The 23966-nt window shown below is 40.6% G+C and overlaps 1 protein-coding gene across 2 annotated transcripts in view; it reads left to right on the top strand.

Annotated features, from left to right (window-relative positions):
* GRIN3A (glutamate ionotropic receptor NMDA type subunit 3A) overlaps positions 1-23966 on the top strand; it is a 142280-nt gene that overhangs the window by 79841 nt on the left and 38473 nt on the right. For both annotated transcript variants that reach the window (XM_029056128.2, XM_029056127.2), the window contains exon 4: positions 21943-22088. In XM_029056128.2, coding sequence (XP_028911961.1) covers positions 21943-22088 — 146 coding nt within the window. The remainder of the gene's footprint in view (positions 1-21942; positions 22089-23966) is intronic.

Raw genomic sequence — 23966 nt, 5'->3', positions numbered from 1 at the left:
GACCAAGATATAATTGGCATCACTGAGACTTAGTTGAAGGAAGAAAATGAATGGAATTCAGTACTGCCTGGCTATAAATTGTATAGGAAAGACTGGAATGGGTGCACCGTTTGGGGTGTAGCACTAAGTTAGGGATGACACAGAAAGTAATAGCATAAAAATTTTAGTGGATAAGGGGAGCACCTTTGAATAGAAATTCCAAACTTAAAGCAAAATATAGTAGGAGTGTTCTGTAAACTCCCTGATCAGGATAAAGTGACAGGAAAATTACATGAATTTTGGGAAGCTCTGAAACTAGGACAAGTCAAAATGATGGGAAACATCAATTATCCACATTTAGAGACAGGCTGAATACAAGTAGAGGTAAGTGTTTGGGATAGGAAAAAAAATACTGTTTTCTGGAAAACTAGTCATAGAGCAACAAAGAAGGATAATAGAGTGGATTTGATTTTGAAGAGTGGATTGGATCTGATGCAGGAGATATAGGTGGGAGAGGGGGAACCGATAACATGCTACTTAATTTTAGAAAAGGAAACTATGAAATATTGTGGAAGAACCTAAAATGAGTGAAAGAAAAATGACTGTTTACTAGAGGATATAAATATCTTATAGAATCATATAACTTATAGAATCCTATAAGTTACTAGAATCCTGAAGGCTGATTTTAAAAAGCACACTTTGAACACCTTTATATGTTTCTCCCTCCCTCATTATTTCATGTTTGCACCTGACCTGCTGCTCTTTATGAACTTTCCTGCTCTCACTAAGGAGAGCGTTCCATTTCTGAAGGAATGACCTTTCCATCCGATGATCTCTTTTGCCTTGATTGTTTTACCATACGGTTTTGTCACTTTTTTGTTGTTGTTGCTCTGTAGAATACATTTTACATGAGCCAAAGCTAATAACCAGATTCTTCAAATGTATCACAAGCCCATAACCTTGGCATTGTCCTCGACTCCTCTCTCTCATTCCACCCACATATTCAATCTGTCACCAAATCCTGTCGGTTCTACCTTCACAACATTGCTAGAATCTGCCCTTTCCTCGTCACCCAGATTGCTACCACACTGATCCAACCACTTATCCTATCCCGCCTTGACTACTGCATCTGCTTCCTGTCTCTCCCCGCTACAGTCCATACTTCACTCTCCTGCTGGATCACTTTTCTACAAAAATGTTCAGTCCATAGCTCCCCACTCCTTACCATTGGCATTAGAGCACTCAACAGTTCACCCCATCCTACTTCACTGATCTACTACAGCCCAGCTTACACACGCCACTCTTCTAGTGCCAGCTTGCTCACTGTGCCCCGATCTCATCTATTTCGCCACCAACCCCTATTCCACCTCCTCCCCCTAGGCTAGAACTCCCTCCCCCTTCAGGAAAGTCAGACCACTATTCTCTCCACCTTCAAAGCATTATTAAGGTCACATTGCCTCCAAAAGACCTTTCCTGATTAAACCCTCTTTTCCCCAGCTTGCTCTCCCTTTTGTGTCATCTGTGCACTTGAATCTGTGACCACTGGACATTGGATATTTACCCCAATCCCACAATATCTTTGAATGATATAATAAATTACATATCCATATCAGTGTCTGTTTACCTCTCTAGATGGTAAGCTCATTATGGACAGGAAACTTGTCTGATAATTCTATTGTATTGTGCCCTCCCAAGTGCTTAGTAGAGTGCTCTGACTCTGTAAGTGCCCACTAAATATCATTGATCGATATCAAAAGCAGGAACCTAGCTAAGGAATTGGTGGGACCATTTATTAATTGTGGTATAAAAAGTGCATTTGGGGATGAAACGGAGATTGAGAAGTTCAGTAAAGTCTTCTGTTTGGCCTTTATTGAAGAAGATTTCTAGACTCCCTGTAAATTGTTTTGGTAGCCAGTGGATCGAAGAAACTGGATCAAATTGTGGTGATCGTACAGGATGATTTAGACCAATTTGATAACCAGAAAAAAGCAAAAAAACCTGGATTAGCTGATAACCATCCAAGAGATCTGCAGAAACTCAGCTTGCTGAACTTTTGTTAACAGTGTATAATCTTTCTTTAAAAATAGCCACTGTATCAGAGGTCTGGCATATCACTAATGTAACTCCCATTTATGAAAAGGGTTCCAAAGCTGATCCTAGTAATTATTCACCAGAAATGTCAGTTCTTATTTAGCAAATTGGGATTGATCAGCCCTTAGAAAAACATAACTTGTTGATGGAAAGATAGCATGGTTTCTCTAAGGAGAAGACATCCCTCATTAATCTTTTGGAGTTCTTTGAAGGAGGTTAATAATTTGGATAGAAGGGGGAGAGTAGATACAATACATTTAGATTTCCAGTATAATACAGTTTGTGTGTGTGTGTACACATATATATATATTTATTTGAGTGCTTACTGTCTGTAGAGCGCTGTACTAAGAAGCAGCAGCAGCATGGCCTAATAGAGCATGAGTCTGGGACTCAGTAGAACCTGGGTTCTAATTCTGTCCCTGCCACTTGTTTGGTGTGTGACCTTGGGGAAATCACTTCACTTCTCTGTGCCTCAGTTCCCTCATCTGTAAAATGGGGATTAAGACTGTGAGTCCTATGTGGGGTAGGGACTGTGTCCAACCCAGTTATCTTGTACCTACCCTAGTGCTTAGAACAATGCTTGGCACATAGTAAGTGCTTAACAAATACCACAATTATTATTAAACGCTTGGGAGAGTACAATATAACAGAGTTGGTAGATACATTCCCTGCTCACAAGGAGCTTGCAGTCTAGAGGCGGAGACAGGTATTAATATAAATTGCTGATATGTATCTAAGTGCTTAGGGATTTTCAGTCCTAAATCCCAGCCAAAAGAGTCCCAGAGTCACTGTGATAGTGCCCAAACTCCAGTCAGCCTTCACTGAAGAGCTCCATACTTCTGGTTCTTTTATTGCAGATCATGAGGCATCCTACTCACTGCTTCCCAAATCCCTGTACCCCTCTTGCTGCCACGACTATATTCCTGAAGGCATCTCAGCATGGCTCAGTGGAAAGAACCCGGGCTTGGGAGTCAGAGGTCATGGGTTTGAATCCCTGATCTGCTGCTTGTCAGCTGTGTGACTGTGGGCAAGTCACTTAACTTCTCTGTGCCTCAGTTACCTCATCTGTAAAATGGGGATGAAGACTGTGAGTCTCATGTGGGACAACCTGATGACCCTGTCTCTACCCTAGCGTTTAGAACAGTGTTCTGCACATAGTAAGCGCTTAAATACCAACATTATTATTATTATTATTATTATCTTTACAGTATTCAATATATTCTTAGTAAGGTAACAACCAAAACAAATCCAGGTTAAACTGTCTTTCCCTGGATCTAATGCTGTTGCCCCCAGGACCCTCTGTACTTCCCTCCAGGTGCCCTGGAGCTCATGTTTTTCTCCCCTTCAGGGGCAGAAGCTGTGCTCCTTTGGAGTCCTAGCCATTGGAATCCAAACCTCCAAGGATCCTCTCTGATACCACCTTGTACCCTGTATCTATCCAGGGTTCCCAGCATGAACTCTCCCCTGGTCCTGCTCTACAAGGCCCACAACTTTCTTCCCTTGCCTCAACATGGCAGAGTTTCTCCCTCTTCTTCCCAACCCGTCCCTCTGATTTCTTCCCCAATCCATTTCTCTGATTCGTTGGGCTTACACTTCAGGCAGGGGTACTCATGTCTTCCTCCCTGTCTCCTAAGTGTGAGAACCAGTGTAACTACTCTTCATAGTTATCCCCTAAGAAAGTCCATAATAGTGATGGAATAAAGAATTATTCCATAAAGAATAATGAAGGTGTTAACACTAATGTCTGCAGATGTGTCCTCTATCACTGAAGGCCCAGTCTCTACAATCAGATCATTGCATCCAGGCAAATATTCAGATCTTTCAGGCAAAGCTCTTCTTTTTCCTGAATTGAGAAGAAACTGTGACCTTCTAATATTCCTCCCTATTTGAAATGGGTTTCATTGAGGAAAAAAATCATACATTTTCTAGCTTTTTCAGGCCAAAATTCTCTGAAATACGTTGTTCCGTGTTATGTAAGGGAAAAATATTGTGCATCGTGGCTGAATTTTCTCTGCTGTTATACAAATGCAGGTAAAATTTCTGGGCAAAATTTGTATCTCCCGTACCAAGACTTAGTTGGCTTCATTTTAAGTGAAATGCCAGATCAGATGTAATTTTGTCTTCATCTGCTTTTGGAGGATTGCGACTCAATTTTGGGACTCAGTTTGCTGGAAATTTGGACACTACACAATATCTAAGCCTCAGAGGAAACAGCACAGATGGAATCTCAATATAAGGGATTGCTACTCTGAGACTTGAAATTAATTTTTATGTTGAAGTGTAGAGAAAGAAGCAAAACCCAATTCCTCCCAATGGGAAAGAACCTAGCTTGCCACTGTTGCTTGAATAACTCAGATGACTAGGAATACGTAGCCTCAGTGTATAGCCTTGAAAGTTAGGGGGTTTTCTCATACAGTGCTTACATGATACATGCCTAGCCATGAAATTTGAGGGTTAGGGAGCTTATAGTCTAGATCACCATTTTCAGCCCTGATGTCTCACCCTCTCATGAGTTTTATATTTTTCACTCTTTACAAAACATAGCATTGGAAGTCTTGATGCTATCTAAAACCAAGCCTCTGAAAATAGAACTCTTTATCCTCTCTCTCTTGCATCACACTGTGTCCAATCTGGCTCCAAGGTATGCCAACTCTTCCTTTGTAAGATTTCTCAGATTCTTCCTTTCCTGACCATAACCACCTCATGCTTGGACTTAATGCAAAGGGTTCTATACTGGATTCCTTGCCTCCAGCCTCTTCCAATCAGCCTCTCACATTGTCACTTTCCCCAAGTATCATTCTGATCATCTCATTTCCCTTCTCACTCTCTTCTCAATTTCCACCTGTATATTCTTTCCCCGAGCTAAGCACAGTGTTCTGCAAACAGTAAACACTGAATAAATACTGTTATAGTCCTCAAGACTGTAAACTCGTTGTGGGCAGGGAATGTGTCTGTTATACACTCCCGACCGATTAGTACAGTGCTCTGCACATAGTAAGTGCTCAATAGATATGATAGACTGACTATTACCATCACCACCCTGCAGCGATCCCAATTGTTTCTTATACCAAACCGAAATCTGATCATGGGCTAAATGTTCTACCTACTGGTTCTCTCTTGCCTAAGTACCTTCATTTCCCACTTCATTATGGTCTGTGTTAACTCTGGCTAGTAGATCTACTCCTGATCCACGTCACAGAACTCTCCCCACTTCCAAGCCAATTGCACCATATTTGCTTGCAGTGCCCTTTTTCCTCCTTTGCTGTGCTCAGCTATATCCCTCCCTTCTGTTAAATATCTGTTCAAGCTATACCTTTCCCACAGAAGTGGAGCCTGTCCTAGCCACAATCAGTTCACTTTCTCCCACAACCAACTCTGTTCTTTTTCCTTTTTGTCTTTAAGATACTTCACTATCTGTATCTCTTCACAGCTGAACTTGAATGTGTGTAAATGTCTCTCATGAAGTTGTGTATGATTTTTATGATTGTCTTTTGTTTCCGTGTCTATTGAAAGACATGGCAATACTTTTGCATTGGGAATGCTCAATTAACACTGCTTATTGACAGATTGAATAACTGAAATGTCAAACCTAAATCATTTACCTTTTAAGCTCATTTCTTATGTTCAATTCTCAGTGGGGATGAGAAGTTGACTACTATTCTCTGAAAAATAGCATTTCTTATCCTTGAAGACTTTCCAAAATCCCCTTTGTCCTTCTCTTAATATTTTGTTGCGGGCAGGGAACGTATCTTTCAACTCTGTTATATTTTACTCTCTCCAAATGCTTAGTACAGTGCTCTGCACACAGCACTCAATAAATACTATTGATTTCATAAATCAATTGAATAATTTTTGTATTTTAATATATAAATAGGAAAACCTTTTTCCAAGTTTACATATTTTTCCAGTACCTTATTTTTTGGTTCCAGTGTTTCTCAAATAACTATTTAAATCATTTTATGGTCAAATTTGAAAATTGCAAAGACAGAAATAGTTAAGCTTTGCTTGGAGTTCCTACAGTATATCTGGGCAGGAATTTGTCAGAAGAAATACAATGAAAATTCCTTATATGTACATTTAATTACTCTACAATACTTATTTAAATGCCAATGATTGTAGACTCCAGGGAACTGAATATCTTGTTCGTCAAACATTAAACTGAGCAGTGAAAATACTGAGTGAAGCTAAAGTCACAGTACACAGAATGTATTTTTCAGATGTGATACATAGAATGAACAACAGGCAACTAGGGTTGTAACTACAGAGCATAATTTCATTCCAGGATTATAGTGATTAAATTGAATCTTTAATTTTTTTATGAGATCACGAAGCTCTTGAGATAAAAATGAAAACTCCCTATATGTTCGAGTGATCTGTCATCCAACTCAACGGTTTAAAATATGTGAGTTTTTAGTATCACCTTATGCCTATGTCAGACCTTTATATTTGCCAATATATTAAAAGAGACAGCAAGCATGAATTAAAATGAAGTTATTGGAGGAGTGACCCTGGGGAAAATGTGGAGGGAAATTCTTAGTTCATTCTAGCTACCTTCAGTAGCCTCAGTTGTCTAAGATGAAAGACTCAGATTGCATCTTAGATAATCAAAAACTACTTTAATGCTAAAACCTCCAGCCTACTTTTTCTCTCCTCTTTCATCTCATGCCCTCCCCTGTAGCTTTGACTATAGGATCTATGATGGAGTCTTCTCTGAATTTAGGGCTTTATGAATGGAATCTGTGGGAGAGGATGGCTTAGAGTTCCCCAGGGCAGCCTAAATAATAATGGTGGTATTTGTTAAGCACTTACTATGTATAAAGCACTGTTCTAAGTGCTGGGGGGATGCAAGGTGATCAGGTTGTCCCACTTGGGGCTCACAGTTTTAATCCCTATTTTACAGATGAGGTAACTGAGGCCCAGAGAAGTGAAGTGACTTGCCCAAAGTCACACAGCTGGCAAGTGGCAGAGCTGGAATTAGAACCCACAACCTCTGACTCCCAAGCCCGGGCTCTTTCCACTGAGCTACGCTGCTTCTCAATAACATAATGGAAGTCAAATGACCCACAACTTTGGTATCATCCTTGACCCCCTTGCTCTCATTCTGCTGTCACAGCCAGTCTGCTGTTAAAACCTGCCAATTCTTACCTCAGAAACATCTGACCCTTCCTCTCCACCCACTACCCTGGTTCAAGTGCTCTTCATATCACAAGTAGACTATTAGCCTGATCTCCCTGACTCCAGCCTCGCCCCCCTTCAGTCCAGACTCCATGCTGCTGCCTGAATCATCTTCTTGAAACATCATTCAGCATGTGTCCCCACTCCTCAAAAACCTCTAATGGTTGCCCGGTCTCCCTCCTAATAAACCAAAGACTCTTAACCATGAACTTCAAGGCTCTCAACTAGTCTCTCCACCTTACTTAACTCCACTCACCTGCTGCACCTCCACTCATACTAGATTCCTCCCAAGCCCATTTTTTGGCTGTACTCCACTCTTGTAATCGACCTCTGATTCCTTTGCTCCCACTGTCCCCAGAGTGTGGACCCCCTTCTTCCCCCCGCCCCAATTCATCAGACCTCAAACCTTTCCACCTTCAAAGGCCTACTAAAATCCCACTTCCTGTATCCGACTAATTATCAGTATCGCAAATCATATCAACCCTTTAGAAGTCGCCTGTGGTTATGTATTTATTTTTGCTCATCCCCAGAACTTGTGTAAATGTATATTCGATTTAATATTTAATCATATTTACTGTATTTCCACTACTTGTGAATATTAATAGATATTCTTCCCCCATTAGATTACAAGCTCTTTGTGGTCAGGGAACATACCATTTCTACTACTCCATGAGCCTTCTTGGATCATTTTCTCATCATCATTCATTCAGTTATATTTAGTGAGTGCTTACTGTGTGCAAAGCACTGTACTAAGTGGAGAAAAGCAGGATAGAATACAAGATCTGGTCTTGTTCAACCAATTCTTTATAGTCGAGCTTGAGGATGCAACAAGGGATATCGGAGCTGGAATCTGCTCCTCTTGGAAACTCACCAGGCTGAGAGCATCATCAAAATCCCTGAAGTCATTCAAGAAGTACACACCTAGGAAAACATGCAAATTATTGTGAACCATTCTCAGAATCATCAAAGAGCTTTAACCTGTCAATCTAATGAATCTACTCTGGCAATTTTGCACAATGTGATAAAACTCTTATTTGGTACCATTGTATAGTGTAGCTTGTATTCCATATGACGCTAGATATTAAGATTTTTTTTGTTGGCAAATCTATCATTTCAGCCACTTTTTACCAGTATCATGTCACTCATCTCCCTCTACTCTGTTGCCTTCTCACTTTACTTTGACCAAGCAAATCTGCTCTCAGCCCTCTTACTTGACTTTTAGCCAGTTCTCAGCCGGGAACAACTTTCTTCCTCCTATCTGCCCAGTTTCCTCTCTCCACTCTTTCAAGATCCATCTCAAAAGCCTCCTCATTTGGGACACTTTCCTGGACTTGGGAAGATGGATAAGGGAGGATTCTGTCACTCATCAATTACTTTATAGCAGTTGCCTTTCTCCTTAGTATCCGTGTCTCAAGTCTAACACACTAGAAAATGAAAAACCAAAGACCAGAAATCAAAATCAAATAGGTAAAACCATAAAAGTAGCACCATAATTCTACTATATAAAGTCTCTGAGCAAGGGACTCTTTTTACTAAGCTTCTGCCATCCAAGAACACTTTACGAAGTGCTTGTGGAGAGTACACTAGAAACAAGACATGCTTCCTGCCCTCAAGAGGGCTTACAGTCTAATAAATGTACATTATCAACAATAATAAAGTAAATGTGGCTTGTTTGGCCAAGGCTTGGTTTTTAAAACTCTGTATTTCCAGAATACCTCACTAAAATGGTATGATTTTTGGTGAGATTGTGTGAGGAAAAAATGATTAAAGATGATGCATATGAAACCATTTGCAATATGAAAAAGTTAGTGTTGTTTGGTGGGGTCTTATTTTTGTCCCTTCCAGAACTTTTTTGTGGATTATGCACTTTAGTAATCCCAGGTTGAAAAAAAAATACATTAGAAATGAAGAGAAAAGGAAGCAAATAGAAGGAAAAAAAATCTTCCCTGGGGTAGATACAAGCTAACCAGGTTGGGCACAGTTCATGTCCCACATGGAACTCACCCTCTTAGTCCCCATTTTACAGATAAGGCAACTGAGGCCCAGAGAGAAGTGAAGTGACTTGTCCAAGGTCACACAACAGACAAGTGGCATAGCTGGGATTAGAGCCCAGTCTTTCAGACTCCCAGGCCTCTACTCTATCCACTAGGCCATGCTGCTTGTCATTAATAATACTTGTAGAGTTGGAGTTAAAAAAAAAAATTCCACATATAATAACTCAAAAATAGCTGAACAGATCATGCTCAAATGTTCCATAAGAAAAAAAAAATCACCTTGGGTTAAGACAAACCGTGGAAAGTTTTAGCCCAAAGGAAGATTCTTCAAAAAAATTATGAGGATGTAAAAAGAGAGGGCTCTAATGGAAGCTGTCTTGCAACATTAACTGCAGTGTTCATTCCCCTGAAAGTCATAATTCATGATGGCTCCCCAGCCTTTCTCTTTGGGGGATTATGGATATTGAGAAGAAAATTTGAATAAATGAAAATAGAATACTAAATGAATTCAAGTTTTAAAGCAAATTAACTCTCCGATTTTGCAAATGTGGTTGGTCGTGAGTTAGATTTGTCCCTCTCACCCCTCAAGTTTCTATTTATCGCGATTAAGTTGTCTTGTTTTTGTCCGTCTGTCTCCCCCGATTAGACTGTAAGCCCGTCGATGGGCAGGGATTGTCTCTATCTGCTGCCGAATTGTACATTCCAAGCGCTCAGTACACTCTGCCACTTGTCTGCTGTGTGACCTCGGGCAAGTCACTTCACTTCTCTGGGTCTCAGTTACCTCCTCTGTAAAATGGGGATTAAGACTGCGAGCCCCATGTGGGACGGGGACTGTGTCCAACCCGCTTTTCTTGCATTCACCTCAGGGTTTAGAACAGTGCCTGGCACATGGTAAGCACTTAAGTATTATTATTCTTATTCAGTGTTCACTTGGTGTGGTTCACTGTTATTAGGTGCTTGGGAAATACAGAATAATGCAATGACACATGTTCGGCTCAGTCTCAGCAACATCACCATTTTTCCTGTCCCACAAGCTTGCTATCGTCTGTGCCACATTCAATCTGCCTGTAAATCCAGTTCTTTCTCTCTAATATTTCATGTACCTGCCCTTTATTCACCATTCTTAAAATCACCACCCTGGTACAAGTTCTCATTACCTCCTGGCTATAATGCTCTATCAACTTCCTTACTGATCTTCCTACCAGGGAATGTATCACTTCATTATTCTGTACTTTCCAAGCACCTAGTACAGTGCACTGCAATGAGTAAATGTTCAATAAATACTACTAATCATCATTAATCACTATGGTATCTGTTAAGTGCTTACTATGTGTGAAGCTCTGTTTGGAGCACTGGGGTAGACACAGTCCCTGCCCCACATGGGACTTACAATCTAAGTATGACGGAGAACAAATACTGAATTTCCATTTTACAGTTGAGGAAATGGAGGCCCAGTGAAATGAAGTGACTTGTCCAAGGTCACATAGCAGGCAGCGGGTGGAGTCAGGATTAGAACCCAGGTTCTCTGATTCCCAGGCCCGTGCTCTTTCCACTAGACCATGCTGCTTCCTATTACTACTAGCCTCTCCCAGTTTAAGACTATTTTACCTACTGCTGCATAAATCTTTTGAAAATGTGGATTAGCTCACAGCAAACCTCTCAAAAGTCTGCAATAGCTTTCGGTTACTTCTCACATTACACTGTAATGTGAATGTAAGCTAGACTGTAAACTCCTTGTGGGCAGGGAATGTATCTACCAACTCTGTGGTACTTTGATCGCCCAAATGCTTAGTACAGTGCTCTGCCCCCAGTAGATAATAATAATAATAATGATGGCATTTTGTTAAGCACTTACTATGTGCCGAGCACTATTCTAAGTGGTGGGGTAGATACAAGGTAATCAGATTGTCCCATGTGGGGCTCACAGTCTCAATCTGCATTTGAGAGATGAGGTAACTGAGGCACAGAGAAGTTAAGTGACTTGCCCAGAGTCACACAGCTGTCAAGTGGCAGAGCCAGGATTCAAACCCACAAACTCTAACTTCCAAGCCTGTACTCTTTGCACTAAGCAGTAAACTCTCTCAATAAATACCACTGAATAACTGATAGACAAATTAACTACCAGCTCCTAACCACAGAGCTACTGAGACCTAACAGAACTCCACAGAGGTGGTGAATGCTTAATATGTATATATTATTTTCCTATTTATTTTGTTAAAGAGGTGTACATCCCCTTGATTCTATTTATCGTGATTAAGTTGTCTTGTTTTTGTCCATCTGTCTCCCCCGATTAGACTGTAAACCTGTCGATGGGCAGGGATTGTCTCTATCTGTTGCCAAATTGTACATTCCAAGCGCTCAGTACAGTGCTCTGCACATAGTAAGCGCTTAACAAATACCAACATTATTATTCAGAAGCTCTGAAAGGGAAAGTGAGCCGATTAAAAGGAAGAATCTAGGCTTGGCTTTGATTCTGGCTAGATTTTTCTGTGGCATGGTCCCAACGGACTCTTAGGGCCCAAGGGATTCCCAAGCCTATGCCGAGTTCTAATACCCAAACACACATATACACATATTCAAATCCTGTACTCTTATCCTGAAAAGATAAACTAACTTTTAGTACAGTATCTCTTAGAAGACATGTATGTGATTGGGAGTGAGGTGGAAAGTGTAGAGATGGTCAAATCCACAGCCCCAAAATGGATGACTTTGGTTTCTTATTGCAGTGACTGTGTATAATGTTGATTTGCAAAGACCTCCCTGAGATGGGTTTTTGGGGGTTTTTGGGGTGTTTTTTTTTTGCCAGAAGGCTTGTGTCACCAGGCTGTAGATAAATTTTCCGCATTTTAATTCATTTGGATTTAATCAGACTTGAATTGCTGAATGCAGACTCTGCAGTGAAATTATTGCCAGCACAATCTGCAGTGTAGATGCTGTTAATATACCACAACCAAAAAGAGAAGCCTGTGTTACTGGTCGTTTTTCACCCTTTAGTTTTGCTGAATAGGAAATGAATTCCTTAATGAAGAAAATACCTATTTCGATGCTATAGGACTTGAACAAGGTCTTTGTTTCCCACTGCAGTTTCCCATGGACTCAACAGCTACTAATGCACTACCCCATTATTATGGTTTAATGTTCAGCAGTTTAAATAGATTTCTGTAGATGGGGGAATGTGAAGAGGGTTTTGAATAGTATCTGTTGCTGAATTGTACTTTCCAAGCGCTTAGTACAGTGCTCTTCACACAGTAAGCACTCAGTAAATATGAGTGAAAGAATGAATAAGATGAATGTTTGTTTCAAGATAAACTGGCTGTCTTTTCAGCATGTTTATCTAATTTAAACTCTTAATTTCTTTTTTCTGAATGAACTCTATAAGAAAAAAGTCTTTACCTTATAAAAGAATGTGTTATAATGCAAAAATGATTTATGAAATGGAAACAGGGCATTGAGGTGTCCAGATCAATTTTTTGTGTAACCAACGGGTAAATGGTAATACAGCATTCCCTTTCTGATGGCAAAGATGTTTTCCTAAGAGAGCATCATTAGTGAAATTGGCATTTGAGAACTGCTGCTGCTGTGGAGCATCGGAGAACACATTCTTGGGAGTCAGGAGACCTGGATTCTAATCCCAGTTTCTTCACTTGCCCCTTGTGTGATTTTGGGAAAGTCACTTCTCTTTGCCTCTTTTCTCATCTGTAAAATGGGGATTAAATACCTCTTCTCCCTCCCCCGTGAGGCTGTGAGCCCCATGAGACACAGGAGCTGTGTCTAAGGTGATTGTATTTACCTCGGCATTTTGCACAGTGCTTTACACATAGTAAACACTTAAATACCACTATTAGTAGTAGTATTATGTAACACTATGTAAAGCCAATGGTGAGGAGTGGCTCCGTGGAAAGAGCCTGGGCTTGGGAGTCAGAGGTCATGGGTTCAAATCCCAGCTCTGCCACTTGTCAGCTGTGTGACTGTGGGCAAGTCACTTCACTTCTCGGTACCTCAGTTACCTCATCTGTAAAATGGGGATTAAGAGTGTGAGCCTCACGTGGGACAACTTGATTACCTTGTATCTACCCCAGCGCTTAGAACAGTGCTCTGCACATAGTAAGCACTTAACAAATCACTTCAAGGAACTCTGTATTGTCTCCATTTATATATAAATAGAATACATGAAAATTGATGTAAATAAGCCTCTGAATATGAAGCTGCTATACCTAAACATCTCTCCCTGGGGCCCACCTCTCCCCATGTCCATTTATACAACTGCTCTGCAGGTGGGGGTCTCAGAGCTACAAGTGGAATGACTTCATCTCAGACCATTGTGGCCTCTCCCTTGTTCACTTCCCCTCAGCAGCCCCTTGCCATCACTCTAGTTCTCTTCTGTCTGTTAATCATGAAGAGTAAGCCCTGCAGGAGCTTAAAGATTCCTAGCCTGAAGTGTTGGAAGTGCTTGGCTTCTCCAACACCCCTGCCTCTCTCCTTCCCCAAACCCTTCTTTCTTCTGTGATATATGCTTGTAGAAAGAGAGAGAGAAAAAACATTGTTTGAGGATGCTATTTGACTGAAAAGAATGAGAAGGAAAAGTGCCTTCCTTCCAACCCATTATCAGGGCATTAGAGTGTCAGCTCCCGTGACCAGAGAATGGGTTGAATGCGTCAGTTTATTCTGAACTTTCTAAGTACCTAGTACAGTGCATTACATCAAGTGGTTGCTCAGTAAATATTATGATTACTACTACTCAGGGAAACATTTCCTTTCACTGGGCTGCAACTACAGGACTGCCACTCTATAGCTCTAAGTGCTGGGAGGTATTTCAGGGAAAATTTGCACTCTGAGAAAGGGATGTGGGCAGAAACTGAAGTCATTTATTTATTTCCCTCATCTGAGAGTTTGGGCTTAGCCATAGGCTTGTGATATACAGTATTTTTTTTTTACTAAATCATTCATTTGTGAAACATCATCAGTATTTGAAATTCATTAGTGTTAAAATAATTTTTTCAGGTCCAAAACCAGTGATAAAGAAACAGATTTTCAGGGAGATGGGGTCTGCGGGAATTGATGACTGTTACTATTGACCCAAACTGCACCACCTGTGAAATATTCTGCTTTCTATTATTATTTTCCCCCCATCACTTATGCATTGTCATTTTAACCTATCTAGCCATTTGACAAAGCAGCTGCAGAAAAATATGATACAGATGAATTTGTAAGCAGTATTATGACACACATGATTGGAATGTAAATCATCTCAACTATCTAATTTATGCCCTTTCCCAAGTAGAAACTATTCTCTCCATTTCCCAAAAAATACAGTATCATGTTCAGCAACTGTATCAGATGGTGAAACATGTTGATTTGTGTACCACATATAGAAGTTATGTGAAATATATTATATATATATATATCAATCACAGTATTTATTAAATACTGTGGGCACTGAAATAACTGAACTGAACTAAGCACTTGGGAGAGTACAATACAGTGAGCTTGCAGAGTAGATATATGTGGGTATAAACAGAGTGCGTGTGCTCAGACTGACGTGAAATGTATTTTCTGAACCATCATGACCACCTTAATCATGACTCATTCAGTTGTATTTGAGTGCTTACCATGTGCCAGAGCACTGTACTAAGTGTTTGGGAGAGTATAATGCAGCAGTGAATAGTCACATTCCCTGCCCACAATGGGCTTACAGTCTAGAGTGGGGGAGGCAGACTTTATCAATACAGATAAATAAAATAACAGATACGTACATAAAGTGCTGTGGGGCTGGGAGTGGAGAAGAGCAAAAGGAGCAAGTCACAGTGACACAAGAAGGGAGTGAGAATTGAGGGAAAGTGGGGATTAGTCTGGGAAGACCTCATGGATGAGATGTACCTTCAGTAAGGCTTTGAAGGGAGCGAGGGTAATTGTCCGATTTGAGGAGGGAGGCATTTCAGGCCTGGAGGCAGGACATGGGCAAAGGCTTGACAGCAGAGTAGGCGAGATGGAGGCACAATGAGAAGGTTAGCACGAGAGGAGCCAAGGGTGAGGATGGGTAGTAGAAAGAGAGAAGTGAGGTGAGGTAGGAAGGGGCAAGGTGGAGTGCTTTAAAGCCGATGGTGAGGAGTTTTTGTTTGATTGATCTATTCTTCCTTGGATGTATGCATTTTAAATCAATCATTTTATGTTTTCTAGTGGAATGTTAGTATGAACATTTGAGGAGCATTTTTCCCCTTTTCAACTAATTGAGAAACAGATCATCATTCCACCCTCGAGATTAAGCATCTTACATGCATACAAAAGGTAGATCAGTTTCAAATAGCTTTCAAAGGGCCTGTAAATGATAGTATGCAGTGCAAGTTAAAAGGGCCAAGGAAATGCTGGGTGTCATCATGAGGCAGGGCCGGGGGTCGGGTGGGGGTTTTAAAAATGAAACTAAAGGCTTGTTCCTATATAAAACCAAATAAAAATATGTGCACAGTTCTGGTCACATTTTAGGAGGACATAGAGTTGACACAAGTGCAGAGAAGGGCAACTAAGATGATTGTGGGAATGAGGCTAAATTAGAAAGACTCTTCAGTTGATAAAGATGAAGGATGAGAGGGGCATGACTGCAGTTTAAAAATTCACCATGGGTGTGGACAGGGCAATCACAGAATTGTCCTTCACCATTTCACCAAATCCTACACTACCAGGATAAAGGGCACCTATTGTCACTTGAAGTTTCAAACAAATAAAAGGAAATATTGCTTCACACAGTTGGTGGTTAGCGAGATGGACAGAGCATTGGCCTGGGAGTCTGAAGGACCTGGATTCTACTCCTGGCTCCACCATTTGTCTGCTGCGTGACCTTGGATAAGTCACTTAATTTCTCTATGCCTCAGTTCCCTCATCTGTAAAACAGGGATTAAGACTGTGAGCCCCTCATGGGACCTGGACTGTGTCCAACCTGATTAACTTGTATCTGTCCCAACTCTTAGAACAGTTCCTGGCACATCGTAAGTGCTTAACAAATACCATTTTTAAAAGAGTTGAGCGGGCAGAAAATACCAGAAGTTCAAGAGAGGTTTGGATACATATATAGATGTGTAGTCTATAATGGGTCATTAGAGGGAAAATTAGGGATATAGAGGGATATTAGGGATGTTAGTACAATGCTCTGAGCATAGTAAGCTCTCAGTAAATACCATTAATTGATTAAGTGGTCCACCATAACTATTAGGATTGATATCCTGCAGAGAAACCATTACTCTCTTTCTCCAGGCTTCCAGTTTCCATTGTTGAGAACATAATACTGATCTGGATGAACCACTGGCCTCAACCAGTAGTAGGAGTAGAACAAGTAATAGCCTTTATTGAGCAGCCATGAGGTGCAGCTCACTGTAGTAGATACTTTGGAAATACAAAACAGAGACATGTTTCCTCCCACTAGGTCCTTACACTGTAATGGAGGAGGCAGGCATAAAAATATCAACAGCTAGAGGTAATTAAAATAAATAATTAAATGCACAAGTGAATAAACACATATATGCATGTCCTAACAATGGGTATAAGTACATAGTGCTAGAGATGATGAATTGTTTTATAAAATCTGGAGTACTGGGTATTATGGAAGGCTTATTGGAGGAGATGGGCTTTCAGGAGGGTCCTTAATGTAGGAAATGTGAGGAGGGTTGTCATCTGTTGGGAACAGTGTAGTCAGGGGATGGAGGCAGGAGAGTCAAGAAGCAAGATAGATAGAGTTGGAAAGTTAGTTTGGGAGGATTGGAGAGTGAGTTGGGGAGTAGTTGGTGAAGAGAATAGATATGTAGGATGGGGTGAGGTGGTGGAGAGCCTTGAATCCAACTGTGACTTTTTCTTTGATATGAAGAGACAGGAGGAGGCAGTTGAGGGCCTTGAGGAGTGGAGAATTGTGTGCTGAGTGACACTGCAAGAAATGATTCATGTAGCACTGTGAAGTATAGATTGGAGAGGATAGAGGCTTGAGGCAAGGAGAACAGCAAGAGACCAATACAGTAGTTTAGCCATGATATGACTAGAGTTTGTACCAGTGTTGTGACTGGGTAGAGAGGAAGTGGTGGATTCAGGAAATTTGTGGAGGAAGAACTGGCAGGATTCGGCAGCAGATTGAATGCAAGATTTGAAGTAACATGAGGAATTGAGGATGACATTAAGATTGCAGGTTTCTGGGACAGGGAAGGATGGGGGTGTTATCAGTCAAGATGGAAGGTTAGGAGAAGGAATGGATTTAGAGGGAAAGATGGGTAGTTCTGTTCTAGACATGTTGAGTTTGTGATGCTGGTGGAACATTCCAGTGGAGATGTCTTGGAGACAAGAGGAAATCCCTGACCCCTCTCTTCTCTGCAATCTTGGACTACTTCCTGCCTCCAGGATGTCTCTATACAGATGTCCCACTGCCACCTCAAACTCAGCATGCCCCAGATTCATCTTCCCTCTCAAATCCTCTCCTCCCCTTACTTTCCAATCACAGTTGACAACACCACCATTCTCCCCATCTTTGAAGCCTGGAACCTTGGCATCACCTTTGACTCCTCCCTCTCTTTCAACACCCATACTCAGTCTGTCACAAATCCTGTCAGTTCTTCCTCTATATTTCTAGAAGCTGTCCCTTCATCTCCATCCAAACGGCCAGCACACTGGTTGAGGCAAGTGTCATATCCTGGCTTCAGCCTTCTTGCTGATCTCACAGCCTCCGGTCTCTTTACTCTCCAGTCTAAACATCACTCTGCTGTTTAGATCATTCTTCTAAGACTTCATTTTACACACATCTCCCACTCATTTAGAATCCTCTCGTGGTTGCCCATTCCTCTCCACATCAAGCAAAAATTCCTGACCGTTGGTTTTAAGACCTTCAATCACCTCTCTCCCTACTACTTATCCAATCTCTTCTCCCACTACACTCCCACTCACACCCTTTGCTTCTCTCAAAGTAACCTACTCGCTATGCCTCCTGGTTCTTGTCTCCCCGGCTGCTGACTGCTTGCTCACACTTGCGCCCCTTCCTCTTGATGTCCAATAGGTCACTGCTTTCCTAGTCTTCAAAACCCTGAAATCACATCTCCTCCACCAGATCTTTTCCAATTAATTTCTAACCTCCTCACATTATATCCCCCAACTACTTCACCTAAGCACTTAAGTATGCACACCCCCCCCAGCACTTATATTTTATGCTCTATTATTTCCTCCCATTTGTAATTTATTTTAATGTCTACCTCCCCTGCTAGAGTATAAGATCCTTGAAGGGAAAAATCATGTCTGCTGTTTTTATTATATTCTCCCAAAGCACAGTGCTCTGCATACAGTAGGTGCTGAATACATATTATTTAATTGATTGCAGGCAGATGATACGTCAGGGTTAAAGACGTACGTTTCCTGCAGTAGAACCTTGTATGTAGTGAAGTGACAGTGGGATTTCAACAAAACAACATTTACACTTCTGCCTCTTGGGAGACTCAAGATGCAGTTTTAAAATGCCCATAGCATTGCTTCATTATTATTCAATAGTATTTGCAACTCCGCCTGTGCGCAAAGTACTATACTAGGTACTTGAGAGAGTACAAAGAATTACTTCTCCACTATTGTCAAAGGAAGTCATGTTTTAGTCTAAAATAGCTCTTGCTAAATGTGGTTTACAGAGCCAGGTCTCTTTCAGGTGGGAAACACATATAGGGAAGAGACATAGATAACTTCTGCCCAGCAAAATCCCACTCAATTGCCCTAAAAATAGATTTAAAGAAACAATCATAAAAATTCAATCATTCATTCAATAGTATTGAGCGTTTACTATGTGCAGAGAACTGTACTAAGTGCTGGAAGATACTCCATAAAAGTAAGGATAAATTTAGAACAAACAAGGGAGTTAGCATATACACATACTCATAGACACCCAGAGAACCACATATATAATACGCACACACACTGCAGAAAATCATTGGGAAATAGACAACGATATAGATGCACAAATGCATAGATATAGTCACAGGGCTATATATAAATAATGCCTATTTTAAGTATGTTCAGTCCTCATCAAAATAGTAACTATGAGTTTGTTGTGGGCAGTGAATGTATATACCAAGTCTGTTGTACTCTCCCAAGAACTTAGTACAGTGCTCTGCACACAGTAAACACTCAAATATCATTGATGACGCTGATGATGAAAAATTTGAGAACATTACCACTGACTCAGTGACCCATATAATAGTCTCTAGACTGTAAGCTAGTTGTGAGTGGTGATTGCGTCTGCCAACTCTGTTGTACTGTTCCAAATGCTTAGTACAGTGCTCAATAAATACCATTGATTGTTTCACAAGTAGGAATTAAGCTCCCTGAGGGCAGGTATCTCATCTACTGACTTTTTGGTATTCTAATGTCCCAAGCACTTAGGTCAGTCTTCTGCATGCAGTAAGCATTCAGTAAATACCATTGATTTGTTGATTGATTCACAAGTCAGAGAGTTTTCCAAAATGCAATTAGAATGCTATATGAAGTTTTACTGTAGATGACAGTTCCCTTCCCAGTAAGTCTTGCGTAGTGGTTAATAGCTTAGTCTGATTGCTCTTAGTCATATATTTTTCAAAAGATCATTGGAAGTGAATTTCTCTGAAGAATGATCCTCCCAAAGTGACAGTGAAACCAGTGAGGCTGTTGTTTTCTCTTAACTATGACTGGTCTCTTTAGAAAGAAGTGGTATTGTTTTCAAGAGTTTATGCCAGGAAATAGTAATGGAAAGAAAGTGGTTGCAAGGGACCAGTAATACAGTCAGATGAAGGAAGACAACAAAGTAAAATCTGGTATGTCTTTTGTCATAGAGAAGGAAGAAAGAGAAAGAGGGAATGATGAAGAGGGTTAAGAGAAAGGAGGGGGGTAAGAGGGAGTGCACAATATAATATCTAATGATGAATTCATTACCTAGCTATAATTCTCCTTGTGAGACACCCACAAGAGTACCCTTTCCTGAATGTTTAGTGATTTATATTTCCATTTCTGTAATGCTGCTATTTATTCAAAACCACATTACTAATAACTTCACAATCCTTTAAACCTCATTTTGATAGAGAAACATAAAAGGATGGGATAAGAGAAGCAGGAATGGGTGAAAAGAGGAAAGAAATAAGTACTGGCAGTTGAATTAGCAACACTATAGGGGCCTGTTCCTTGGAAACCCCATGGGTATTTCATTAAGATGATTTTGTAATTTCTTTTGTGGGTGTGTGGTGTGACAAGTCTAACAGTATGGACCTTAGTCAATACTTGGAAAACAGCCTCCATCCCTCAAAAGATGAGGAAGAATATAATCTTTGGAATTTGCAATAATGTTTGAGCATGTTGGGCCAAATAAAGCTGCTACTATAAGCTCCTTGTAGGCAGGGATTGTGTCTAACGATTCTATTTTACTCTCCTAGCACTTATACAGTGCTCTGCATACAGTAAGTGTTTAATAAATACCGTTGATTGAATGAAGAGTTGTTATTCAAGTTCACAAGAAAGGGCCTGAATGCAGAGCCCTAAACTAAATATAGTCCTTGATCCCATAACCCTTTTTGCAAGAGGGTGAATTCTAAGCCACGCACCCCAAGCCAATTGTTTATCATTGCATTCTTCCCCTTAGAGATATTCTTCTGCCACTCTTTCAATCCGAATCTGTGGTGTTTTGTTGCCAAGAGCCAGTATGGCCTCCATAGACGATTAGAGGAGCACATGAAGCAGTTTGCACCTTGTCTCCTGCTGTGTTCTCTAGCAATTAGACTATAAACAGTTGATAAATTCACATGATTATGCTTGAGGAATAAGTGTTATTGTGTGATAATTTCAATAATCTACAGAGTTTGGAAAAGTGCCTTGGACCTTCTGGGATGGAAGCTTTTGAATACACTGTGGACCCTCTAGCTTGTAAACTCCTTGTGGGCAGGGAATGTCTACCAATTCTGTTGTATTCTTCCAAGCACTTGGTGCAGTGCTCTGCACACAGTAAATATTCAGTAAATAGCTTTGATAAAATGTCATTCTCATAGTAAAAGAGAAACACATTCTGCTAAAATGAGAAAAGAACATTTAGCTTGTTACCATGTTGAGTACATGCAGAAGAAACATCTTCCCTTTAGTAACCCCATATGATGATGGCCAAAGTTTGACGTAGTCTAGACTGTAACCTCCTTGTGGGCAGGGATCATGGCTACCAACTCTATTGTATTAATCTCTCCCAATATCTTAGTACAGTACTCTGCACAAAGTAAGCACTCAAAAAAATGTCATTGATGGATTGGTTCATTGATATACCTAACATACCTTATGATAAGTTCTCCAGATGATGTGGAAGATTTATTTGGATTTGCTGCTTGTGTGATTTCTTATTAAATTAGAGGGATTCCCTATGTGGCAATTGGCTATGTAATTGAAACTGCAAGTAACTGGACAGTGAGAAGGGTATCAGTGTGTGGCGGGGAGGGTGCAGTGGGGAAGGTGTTGACAGTTTTACATTTGCTTTCAGTTAAATCAACAAGGCATAAGGAGAATATTGGGGAGAATGACAACACAACCCTCTGGACTGTAAACTCGTTGTGGGCAAGGGACATGTCTACCAATTCTGTTGTAACACACTCTTCCAAGTGCTTAGTATAGTGATCCGCACACAGTAAGCACTTAGTAAATACAATTGATTGGTTGTACACTTGAGCTTTTTCTTTTTCTTCTCCCCTCCTAGCTCCATCATCCCTCCCAAGGCTTTCGCTTTGGAACTGTCAGAGAAAGCAGTGCTGAAGATTACGTGAGACAAAGCTTCCCGGAAATGCATGAATATATGAGAAGGTACAATGTGCCAGCCACCCCAGATGGAGTGGAGTACCTCAAGTGAGTCTCAACGTCTTAAGTCAAGAAAGTGATCACGGACAGAAAGATGGTTTAGTTGCTGATTTTTTTTTTAAATCAAGCTTCTGTAGTGTGCAAAACAATTTCATAATCCCTCACCAGTAGTACCGTTGCACAGAGTCTCCATGTTAACATTATCGCGGCAGAAGGCAAGGTTTGTCATGACTTGGAGAGAATAATGCCAATGTAATGATCAAAACATGGGTAATGCAGAAGAGTGCTGAAGTGTTCCCAGGCAACACTCACTCCATAATGAAGCTCTAATCCCACAGCAAGCCTTCTGCTACTAGGAGATGCAAAACTAATTCTGAAAGTGTCCTGTAGAAGGGAAAAAAGATACAAGGCAGTGGGTGCGGTGTATCCATCTCCAGGACAGAAGAAATGATAGTGTTCATTACACCCCAGCAGTAGCAGCAGCAGGCTTTTAGGACAAGAAAGCCATCTTAGTAGAATTCACATTAGGATGAAGCAGTCATGGAATATTAGGTCTGATCTTACTGGAGAGAAGGGAGTGAATTTCTCACTTTTTGAAGTGCATTAACCATTGTAGGCTGTGTCTGTGGCTTTAGGCTGAAAATAAAAGGTATTTCTGGGATAATAAGTGACTAGTGACTACAAGAAGGAAATAGACAGCTAAAAAATGAATATCTCACTACTAATCAGTCCAAATCTATTAGCTCATTGTATAGTCTCCTGATGAAGACTGACAAACCTTATGGACTATAAATCAGATCCAGTAAAAGACCCTTGTATTCCACTATTTCACCACTGATACCCAAATGGCACTTTGAATTTTGCAAGAACTTTTAAAATGTTAATTCTTTCCTAGCATACTCTATCAAAGTAGAAAAATATTGTCATTTCCACTTGACAGAGAATTAGGACTACCGTTAAGTATGTATTGATTTCTAGAACTGAACCCAAACCCTTAAATTATTACACTTTTCCATATTTACCACAAATATCTACTGAGTATTGACAAGTGAGGATAACTGATTTCTAGTGAGAAAAAGAGCTGGAGTCATTCCTTTTCGGTGCTGGGGAGAGAAAATTGTGAATCATTTCCATGATTTGCAGGTCTAATATCCAGGCTAAAAGGAAGCTCTGTTTAGAACCAAATTGAACTGCTGAAAGATGATTGTATAGCACAGATTCTCTTTTATAGCCAAACAATAGCCCCATAGTAGAGTGGTTACATTCTGACATTGCAGTTTTTAAAATAGTCATTACAGCTACTGGGTACCATAAACCCTGCCTTAAATTAGGGTTCATAGGTTTCATTATGAGAGCCCTTTCTGATTCCTGAAAGATTCCAGATTTTCCAAAGAGAAAAATAGAAAAATGAAGGAAGCCAGGATGCCATCTTGGAATTCATGGTGTTGCCTTCGAGACTGAGACTGCTAGACTTTTCAAGATGTGTTTTATGAAAGTTTTCTCTGTAGCCCAGGGCACATCCTGTAGAAAATACTTCAGTTCAATCAATCAATCAACGGTGCTCAATCAGTTGAGCACTTACTGTGTGCAGAGCAGTGTATTAAGCGCTGGGGAGAGTACAGTACAGCCAAGTTGGCAGACACATTCCCTGCCTACAAGAAGCTTACAGTCTAGAGAGATAGGTTACAGTTTCAGAAATATTTGGCTTTAGTAACTTGCAGTTGGAAAGCCAATGCACACCACTCTTCCTTTCCTACCAAGATGAAGCTAGTATGTGTATCCACCCTGCCCTTGAAAAGCAGCGTGGCTCAGTGGAAAGAGTATGGGCTTGGGAATCAGAGGTCATGGATTCTAATCCCAACTCTGCCACTTGTCCACTGTGTGACTTTTGGCAAGTCACTTAACTTCTCTGGGCCTCAGTTACCT

Source organism: Ornithorhynchus anatinus, chromosome X5 (assembly GCF_004115215.2).
Source record: "Ornithorhynchus anatinus isolate Pmale09 chromosome X5, mOrnAna1.pri.v4, whole genome shotgun sequence".
NCBI lineage: Eukaryota > Metazoa > Chordata > Mammalia > Monotremata > Ornithorhynchidae > Ornithorhynchus > Ornithorhynchus anatinus.
This window is presented reverse-complemented; position numbering and strand designations above follow the sequence as displayed.